This window comes from Brassica oleracea, chromosome C1, assembly GCF_000695525.1.
Source record: "Brassica oleracea var. oleracea cultivar TO1000 chromosome C1, BOL, whole genome shotgun sequence".
Lineage (NCBI taxonomy): Eukaryota > Viridiplantae > Streptophyta > Magnoliopsida > Brassicales > Brassicaceae > Brassica > Brassica oleracea.
The window spans coordinates 27,752,232-27,761,781 of record NC_027748.1 but is presented as its reverse complement, the minus strand read 5'-3'; the positions used below and the strand labels follow the sequence as shown (position 1 = coordinate 27,761,781).

At 32.5% G+C, this 9,550-nt stretch overlaps 1 protein-coding gene across 2 annotated transcripts; it reads left to right on the top strand.

Moving 5' to 3' along the window:
• The first annotated feature begins 2,443 nt into the window (after positions 1-2,443).
• Positions 2,444-6,745, top strand: LOC106312827 (protein NSP-INTERACTING KINASE 3). Of its 2 annotated transcripts, none has more exons than XM_013750494.1 (11): positions 2,444-3,190; positions 3,621-3,750; positions 3,838-3,909; positions 3,998-4,141; positions 4,227-4,298; positions 4,379-4,438; positions 4,537-4,637; positions 4,724-4,861; positions 4,954-5,295; positions 5,379-5,770; positions 6,260-6,745. In XM_013750494.1, the coding sequence occupies exons 1-11, from the start codon at positions 3,085-3,087 to the stop codon at positions 6,599-6,601; spliced, it is 1,899 nt and encodes a 632-aa protein (XP_013605948.1). In that variant the 5' UTR covers positions 2,444-3,084; the 3' UTR covers positions 6,602-6,745. The 2 variants fall into 2 exon arrangements, with proteins under 2 accessions (XP_013605948.1, XP_013605946.1); XM_013750492.1 differs by having other exon boundaries at positions 2,445-3,190; positions 4,715-4,861.
• The last annotated feature ends 2,805 nt before the right edge of the window (positions 6,746-9,550 follow it).

Sequence of the window (9,550 nt, the reverse complement as noted above, 5' to 3'; positions counted from 1 at the left end):
TCGGTATTGATGCCTAAACTCTCGTTTGGATCAAGACGCGCTAGCAAGCTTTAGAGATCAAGTCCGATATGTTCACAGTACACCCTAATATCTACTCTCGCTGACTAGGGATGCAAAATTCATTCAAATCATATCAAGTTATCAATTAACAGCTAGCTAAATTGATTAACCCTAATTCATGCACTAAGTGATCGGTTCAATGCAAGCAATAAGAACATATATGAATGTAGACAATCTTAAGATGACTTATTTATGCTTCAGTTTACGAATCCAAAACCCTAGAACCCTAAACTAACTTGGTGACTACTCAGACATAACACAAGAACATAGAAACATGATTTCTGAATAATACTGCATATAATAGATAATAGAAATCAGAGGGTTCATGATAATCGTCTCTAGGAGATAGATGAGGTCTTCTCCCTTACAAGTAGCAATCGCCCAAAAATCAAAGCTCTCTCAGGTCTTTCTTGCGTAAAAACTAAGGTAGGTCTAGAGTAATAAATAGGAGACTATATATATAGGAGCCACATGCGGCTATAGGGAAAAATAGGAAATCTAGGGCAAATATTGAAATATTTGGAAACTTCTTTTTTTTATCTCTGCCGCTGGAGCAGACACTCGGGCTGCTCCGGTCGACTATTCTGCGCGAAAGACTCCAATTCACACTCTTTTTCTCTTTTTTTTCTTCCATCTGGTATATCTCTCATCCAATACAATTCCAGACCTGTAATGACTTAAATGGACTAAAAAAGACTCGATAAAACCTTGAAAACTATTAGTAAGACATACATATAATGTGCCAAAAACACAGTATATCACTCGTTCGAAAAATATCATAGCATACGAACAAGAAGTTTCAAAAAAAAAAAATTTCATAGCATGCTTATTTATTTGTCATTTGAAAACACATTACAAAAAAAAAAAAAAAAAACTTATCATTTTACCAAGAAACAAGACTTTATAAAAGGAATTTAAGAATTCCACATGTCGGCATGAATATAGTTACCCGTTTTAGCAGTAAAGAATCATAAGGCATCCATATTACTAAAATTATTAGAAGATAGAAGGCAGTTAAACAGTTTAGGGATATAGTTTAGTTAGGAATTAAGAGAAAGATTAGTTAGTGAGCTCACATACCCAAACACTTGTGGGACAATTTTCTAATCTGAACATTGAAAATGCACTATTTTCATACAATTAGCAAATTTGGTGGTGTACCTTTTTTGTATGGAAATTTGGTGTTCTACTTTTAATTGTATGTGACTACGCACTTACTGGCAACATTTAGTCTGTGCGGGAGTGTTCAGACTATTTGTATAGCGCAGTGTCTACGTATTCGATATTGTAAGCAGCATGATTTTTCGAAACCACAAATAATAGGTTTAGTCAACCATATGCATTGTATGTCTGAGGCTTCGTACAAAATATTCTGTTGTAAAATGTATGATGTTTTAAGCCACGAAAATTATTAATAAAGTTATTTTTGTTGAAAATGTATCACTAAATTATGCATTTTAAATTATTCAAACAATTTTAAAATAGATTACAAAATATCATTGAATATACATTTTGAAACTGAAGAAGTAACTTATAGTAATACTTTCCCTACGAAATCTTAAGTTATATAACGAGATTTCAAAAAATAAATCTTCAGTTATAAATGAAAAGGAAAAACTCACAAATCAACTACAACAATCCTTAGCCATGCAGCTGAAAAGTATTTGTGTGTATATGGTACAACGAAAATGTAAACTGAAGATTTTGTATACAATGCTTTGTACATCAAAACTCGTATTAAGATTGTGAATAATTGGAACCTTAAAAGAAAAAAAGATTGTGAATAACTGGTGTAGAAAAGGAGGTTATCTTTTTATATATAAATATATATATAAATATATATATATAATTTTGGTGTGATAAAAACTGAAAAAGGGATAAAAATAATTGAAGCTAGAAAAAGCCAACAAGATAAGAGACAAGCCATGAACGTGATCTGCCCAACAAAAAGGACTTCTTCTTTTTTTTTCTTTTCACTCCGTAACTTTTCTAAAAAGCAGATAAAAATCTTATGTTTAAGTTTTTCTTTTGATCTTTCTTTCTTTGTGACCCATCCTTTCAGTCCAATCAGATCATTGTATATTAAAGTGTCCTTGAAAAATCTGTCCGAAAGCAAAAGTGCAAACAATTTAAACTGAAATCATGAAACATAAAATTACACTATTTTTTCTTCCTACTAATATAATTTTCAAAAAGAGTGTAGACTTAAAAAGGGGAGAAAAACAGAGAGTCTCTTCTTTTCTTGTTATTCTGTCAGTATCTTTCTGTGTGTGTGTTTTTGGCATTTTCATTTGGGTTTTTGCTTGTTTGGTCCCTTTTAATGAATTTTTAATTCCGTTTTTTCTTTCTGTCATTTTTAATTTGGTGGTTTGCAGTGAGAGAAGGCAAATGAGATTAGGTGATTAGGTAATAGTGGTGTTGAATAACAAGGAGACTAACTTTAAAATTAGAATGTTGTAGTCTTGTAGAGATTAACTACTCAATAATTACCCAAGAAAGAAACGATTAAAATAATAAAACCAAAACAGTATCAGTCGAGTGCTTTTTTTTGTGCATTCCTTTTCTCAGATCTCTAGAAAAAAATTCTCAGACTTTCAGGGCATTTTGGTGGTTTTGTTTGCTTTGTTTCTCGGGATAATTCTCTCCATACTTTTTTATACTTACTCCTTCTCTTCCTCTCTCTTCTTTCTCCGAGCACTCATTCTCTTAATGCTTCATCCAAAAATTCTCTTTCTGAGCTGGGTATCTTAACAAGGCGTCATTTTTTTTTCTTCTTGTGGATCTTCTCCTTTCAGTCCATTCGATTTGTATTTAGAAAGAAAGAGGTCCATTGCTTGAAAAAGATTGCACAAGGTAGTTTCTGTGTCTGAAAAAGACAGGGGAAGTAGAGGATAGAAAGATAGGAGAGACAAAGGCCAAGTCTTTCATTCACATTTGGGAGAGAGAGAGAAATGAGTTTGTGGGTTTTCTAAGAACTTCTTTTACAGATAGAAAAGTTGATTTGCTGTAAGAGGGAATATTGCCATGGTAGGTGCAAGATTGGTGTTTTGGAGATTAGGGTTTCTGGTTTTGGTATGGTTCCATGATGTCACTACCGCTACACTTTCTCCTACTGGTGTTAACTATGAAGGTCAGTCGTCTTCTTCTTCTTCTTCTTCTTCTTTGGAGCCATCTCTGTTTCTGAAATAAAAGGAAAAAAAAGTTAATTTTTAATTTGTCTAAAACATAAGTACTTCAGATTGGAGTTTCTCTGCGAAATTTATCATGTTTGTTTGTCTATGTAATGTTTCTTCGTTTTTGCGAAAATTGTGGCCGAATGTTTTGTGTGGATTGTGTTATTTTTGTATTTAAATACCAGCTTTAAATGCTCTCTCACCAATACCAGCTCAAGTTTTACTTTTATTTCTTCGATGAAAGATTTCTGGGTTTTTTTTCTTCTGTTTCAATATAAAAATGCAGCTTTTAGCAAAAGAGAGAATTCACAAGAGTTTTGAGGCTAGATTTTGTTATCTTAATCTGAATTTTCTTGTTTTTGTTGTTGTTTGGTCTGAAATGAGCAGTGACGGCTTTGGTGGCTATAAAGAGTGAATTGAATGATCCGTACAATGTTCTAGATAATTGGGATGTGAATTCAGTTGATCCATGTAGCTGGAGAATGGTCACTTGCACTGATGGCTATGTCTCTGCACTGTGAGTCTTCTCTTTTCTCTAGTACACACCAGACAAATAAGCCAAGTAGATATTTGAGACTTATGTCTTGTTTGCATAATGAAACAGGGGACTTCCTAGCCAAAGCTTGTCTGGTACATTGTCTCCTAGAATCGGAAACCTCAGCTATCTACAATCTGTGTAAGATTCTTCACTATCTTTAATTCTAGTTCTGTAATTTTTTTAAAAAAAATTATTGTTGTTGAGTTTAATAAGATTTGTGATGTAGGTTGTTGCAAAACAACGCAATCTCTGGCCCAATTCCTGATACGATTGGGAGGTTGGAGAAGCTTCAGACACTTGATCTTTCCAACAATTCATTCACCGGGGAGATACCGGCCTCACTTGGAGAACTCAGCAACTTGAATTACTTGTGAGTGTTCCTTTTTGGGATTCAAACTCCAGTTCAAGTCTCAATGTCTTATTCCGTTCTTGTTCATTTTTGTCTTTTTTTCCAGGCGGTTGAACAATAACAGTCTTTCAGGAACTTGCCCCCAGTCTCTGTCCAAGATCGAGGGACTTACTCTAGTGTATGTCCCTACATTTTGTTTTCTATTGCCTCAATACAATCTTACCAACTTATTTGTTATTTTGATTCTTTAATGTGCAGCGACATTTCGTATAACAATCTTAGCGGTTCGCTGCCAAAAGTGTCTGCCAGAACTTTCAAGTAAACTTTACCAAACTTTATCCAACTACTTTGATTTTTTTTTTTTTTTTTTCCGTTGAGGCGAAACTAAGTTTGTTCTGTTTCTTGGACACTTTAAGGGTGATCGGAAACGCATTAATCTGTGGCCCAAAAGCTGCTGCAAATAACTGTTCTGCTGTCCTCCCCGAGCCTCTCACGCTTCCACAAGATGTTCCATCAGGTATTATTAACCCATCTGTCCCTTTTTTACTTATTCCGTCAATATAGCTTTTTATCTTAACATCTTTCTATTTTTAGATGATTCAGGAACTCATACCAATGGCCATCACGTAGCTGTTGCATTCGCCGCGAGCTTCAGCGCTGCATTTTTTGTTATCTTCACCAGTGGAATGTTTCTTTGGTGGAGATATCGACGCAACAAGCAAATATTTTTCGACGTTAATGGTTTAGTCTCTTCAAAATTTCTCTGCTTTTCCATCATCTTGTGCTTTTTTTTTTTTTTTTTTCTGAAAACAGTCCCATCTTTATTTCTGCAGAACAATATGATCTAGAGGTGAGCTTAGGGCACTTGAAGAGGTATACATTCAAGGAGCTTAGATCCGCAACGAATCATTTCCACCCGAAGAATATTCTCGGAAGAGGCGGATACGGGATTGTGTACAAAGGACACTTAAGCGACGGATCTTTGGTGGCTGTAAAGCGTCTCAAAGACTGTAACATTGCTGGCGGAGAAGTCCAGTTTCAGACGGAGGTAGAGACTATAAGTCTGGCTCTTCATCGCAATCTCCTCAGGCTTCGCGGTTTCTGTAGTAGCAACAACGAGAGAATCTTGGTCTACCCTTACATGCCTAATGGGAGCGTGGCCTCACGCTTAAAAGGTAAATGTAGTTTCCAAAACCATTTTTTCGGTATTTTTCCGCTCCTTTTCGAGATTTTTAAAGTTTGCTGAAACTGTTGTTAGATCATATCCGGGGAGAACCAGCGTTAGACTGGTCGAGAAGGAAGAAGATAGCGGTCGGTACTGCGAGGGGATTAGTGTACCTCCATGAGCAGTGTGACCCGAAGATTATACACAGAGATGTGAAGGCAGCTAACATTCTATTGGATGAAGACTTTGAGGCGGTCGTTGGTGATTTCGGGTTAGCCAAGCTTCTAGACCATAGAGACTCACATGTCACTACCGCGGTCCGTGGAACCGTTGGCCACATTGCACCTGAGTACTTGTCCACTGGTCAGTCCTCGGAGAAAACTGATGTCTTTGGCTTTGGTATACTACTTCTTGAGCTCATTACGGGTCAGAAAGCTCTTGACTTTGGCCGTTCCTCGCATCAGAAAGGGGTCATGCTCGATTGGGTAAGTCTTCTTTTCTCTGTTTCTTGCTTCATTTCCTAGAATCTTTGGAGGTATTGGTCGCAATTCTGGTTTGGTTTGGTTCGGTTCTGTCTTGCTTCAGAGGAAACTTAAACCAAAATAAATCGAAAATGGGATTCAGAACCGGTCTAGAATTAATCCTCGAGATTGGTTAAATTTCGGTTCTGCGTTCGTGCTTGGTTACAGTTTGATTTGAACTACTTAATGCCGTTAATAGTTTGGTTTGGTAATCTTTGATTTGATTTCGGTTTATTTTGGATTGTAAGCTGAAGAAAGACTAAACCATGATTTGGATTCGGTTTTAGATCTAATTTCGGTTTTAGGATAGCCTTTGGTTCCAGTTCATTAATATAATCTTGAAATTTTGGTTCGGTCTAGATTGGGTTGCTAGTCAGTATCGAAGAAAGACTACATTTCAGTTCGGTTTGGTCGGTTTATTGGTCTAAGAGTGAAACTTGTTCAACATGGCAGGTGAAGAAGCTGCATCAAGAAGGGAAACTAAAACAGTTAATAGACAAAGATCTGAACGACAAGTACGATAGAGTGGAGCTGGAAGAAATCGTTCAAGTTGCTCTTCTTTGCACTCAGTTCAATCCATCTAATCGGCCTAAAATGTCAGAAGTTATGAAGATGCTTGAAGGCGACGGCTTGGCCGATAGATGGGAAGCGTCGCAGAGCGGTGGGGCAAAGTCGCTGCCTCCTCCATTGCCGTCGGGGATGGTGAGTTCATCGCCGCATGCAAGATATTACTCTGATTATATCCAGGAATCGTCACTTGTGGTGGAAGCCATTGAGCTCTCTGGTCCTCGATGAAGACCAATGATCATTCACTTTTTTTTTTCTTGGGTTTGTTTTTGTTTGGCTTTACTTTTTCTTTTTCTTAAACATGTTTATATAGTTGTGGAGTTGAGTGTAATTTACAAGTTTTCTGTAAAAATAATATGTTTTCCTCCGTAATATTTCCTACGTTCCTAAAAGATCTATATTTTAGAGAAAACTTTTGTTTAAAAAATAAAATAATGCAATTTTTGTCAACTAATAATGAAAAATTGTGAAGTTTAAGAAAATTAATTGCATTTCTTAAAATTTTATTGGTTTAAAAATATAGAAAATATAAAATTACAAAAAACTATGCATTTATAGATAAATTTTAATATGTTTTATAAAAAAAAATGATAATTCTAAAACATGGATTTTTTAGGAACGGATGAAGTATATTGTAATTGTTTAAGCTAAAAATTTGGAGACTAAAAATCATTGTGTTAAAAAATACTACAGTATTTTTAAATATAACTAAAAGATAATTTAACTTATCATAAAAAATCTAGAATTTAATTGGCTGTTCAATATATAATAAAGGTATCAAAATTTGAAACAGCTTATACATTTTTTTGTTAAATCATTTTCTATCTATATTAATAAAGTAAAATAAACTCTCCTCTAATCAAACAATCAATGCACCAAAATTTGAAAACTAGTAATTTCTAATATTTTATTTCACATCTTTTTATTTTCATCTTTACTCCAAATATATTAACACATAATCTAAGAGTCCGTAGATAATTTTTCTGATAATCATGCTTTAACTCGACCAATATTTTAACATCACTTATATCATAAAAATCATAATTTTAGTGAAAATACATAATTTAATTTATAAATAAATCATACAAATAAATAATGTTAGGGTAAAATTAAGCATAGCTAAGTATGGTAAAATATTTGAATCGAACTATGTTGTAAAATGGAATGATGCTGTATAATGGAAAGCTAGAGGGTTCACCAACATTTTTGGCTTGTGTGTATTAGTTTTAGAGTTTTTTTTTTTTGTTTATATAGTGTTTTGAATAAGAGGTAGATGCTAGATCATTTAGAATAACCCAGGATTTATTTTCAGTGGTTCAAGTGCAAGCGTATTCATCTCCAGTTGTGAAGAATAAGAAGGAAAAAGTTTTTAATTTAGTGGTACATGTTTTTGGCCAAGTAAAACTTTGTAGGGAATTTAAATAAAATTCAATAATACATATCACCTTGACTTTTAGGACCGATTTAAAAAATTAGGATACTTACTTTGCATACCGCAAATCCAGTGTGCATGTTAAAAATATAATTAAATGTTAAAAATTCAAATTAGCTTCATGTCATAAAACTAAAATGATATTAAATTAGATTAAACGCTGAATAAAATTTAAATTGTATCACGGATAGTTAATTATAACTTAGTTGAGAATCTTTATTTTGCAATGAGATCTTTTAAATGTCCAACATTCACAACTTCACCAATAATACATCTAAAGCACAAAACATTAGAATGAAATGGTGAACAAATAGATCATAAATAGGACACATTAATAAAAACACAATATGATATATAAAATTCACAGACTAAGACTTCTTTTCATATTGACGTCCCAATATTTTTTTTAAATTCCTTGAAATAATGATTTGTCAACTTTTTCGGATAATCATCATAAGATATGATTTCAGCTATTTTATAGAAATTTATCTTAAAAGGCAGAGGATTCGTTCAATATTTTGTGGTATAATCACCGAAGATACAATTACTAAAAATAAAAGACCCCTCTTAAGAAAGCTTATCTCGGGAATTGTCAAAATAACATTTATCAATAGAAGCATGAATCATAGTTCTCTAAAATTAAATTGCAAAATAAGTGACTAACACCAAATTGTATAATTAATGTTAATCAATAATGAAAGAAAATTACTATACTTACAAAGGTATAAACCAACATCAATTCAATTGAATTGATATTTGATTTTTTTTACCGATTCTAAAGATTTAACACCTTCACTTTAATTTTGTAGCAATCTGTAGCCGACTCAATATCTCTAATATGAACATAAGTGAATCGGACTTCGTTTAAAAAAAAAACATCATTTGAACGTTTTTTTGATCAAAAATAAAGATGAAGTTTTGTAAGTTTTTTGTGTATTGTCCATCAAACATATGACGAGAATATATACTATCATAGTACAGAGTCGGAATATTAATATAATACAATATTAAGATGAATACTAAGATAAAGTTGGCATCATAGTTCTCTATGTTAGTACTTACTTACTATTATAACATAGACTAAGATAAATATCACTTACACATTATATGTACTATTATTAAACTATAAATTATGATAACATATAGATTATGTTCCACATCCATTAAAAAAATATGATTTAAAATATCTATTAACAAATGTCAAAGTTAAAAAATTTAACAAAATAATTATATATGCAATTAAAAAGTTTGAATAATTTTATTATTTAAATTAATAAATTATTTACTCAGCTAAAAATTAATAATAAACTATTTAGACCGCTAAAAACTAATAATAAACATATGACAAATACGCAAAAAACCAAAATCATGGATTACATGAAAAATAAACAAAATCAAAATAATTAGATATCTAATTACAAAATTTGATACAATTATATTATTTAAATTAACAAATTGACGACTCAATTAAAAACTAATAATACATTAATAGCTCAACTAAAAACTAATAAAAACATGATAAATACGCAAAATAACCTTATGGAGAATATGAAAAATTAGTAAAATCACTTCTTAAATAATATTATAGAAGATATATATTTCAACCCAAAAAAAAATATCCACAAAGATTTTATAATCATGTTATGAGAACCAAAAGCCAAACTATCTCTTTTACAAAAATATCCAGCTAGTAAATCTCCTCAAACACTTTCATTCCTTGGATTTGCTAGTTCTTTGATCGATAA

Coding starts and splice junctions, on each gene's coding strand:
- LOC106312827 (XM_013750492.1), top strand. CDS start 3,085: ATGGTAGGTGCAAGATTGGTGTTTTGGAGATTAGGGTTTCTGGTTTTG. Junction 3,751..3,837: donor GATGGCTATGTCTCTGCACT/GTGAGTCTTCTC, acceptor ATAATGAAACAG/GGGACTTCCTAGCCAAAGCT. Junction 4,299..4,378: donor ATCGAGGGACTTACTCTAGT/GTATGTCCCTAC, acceptor TTTAATGTGCAG/CGACATTTCGTATAACAATC.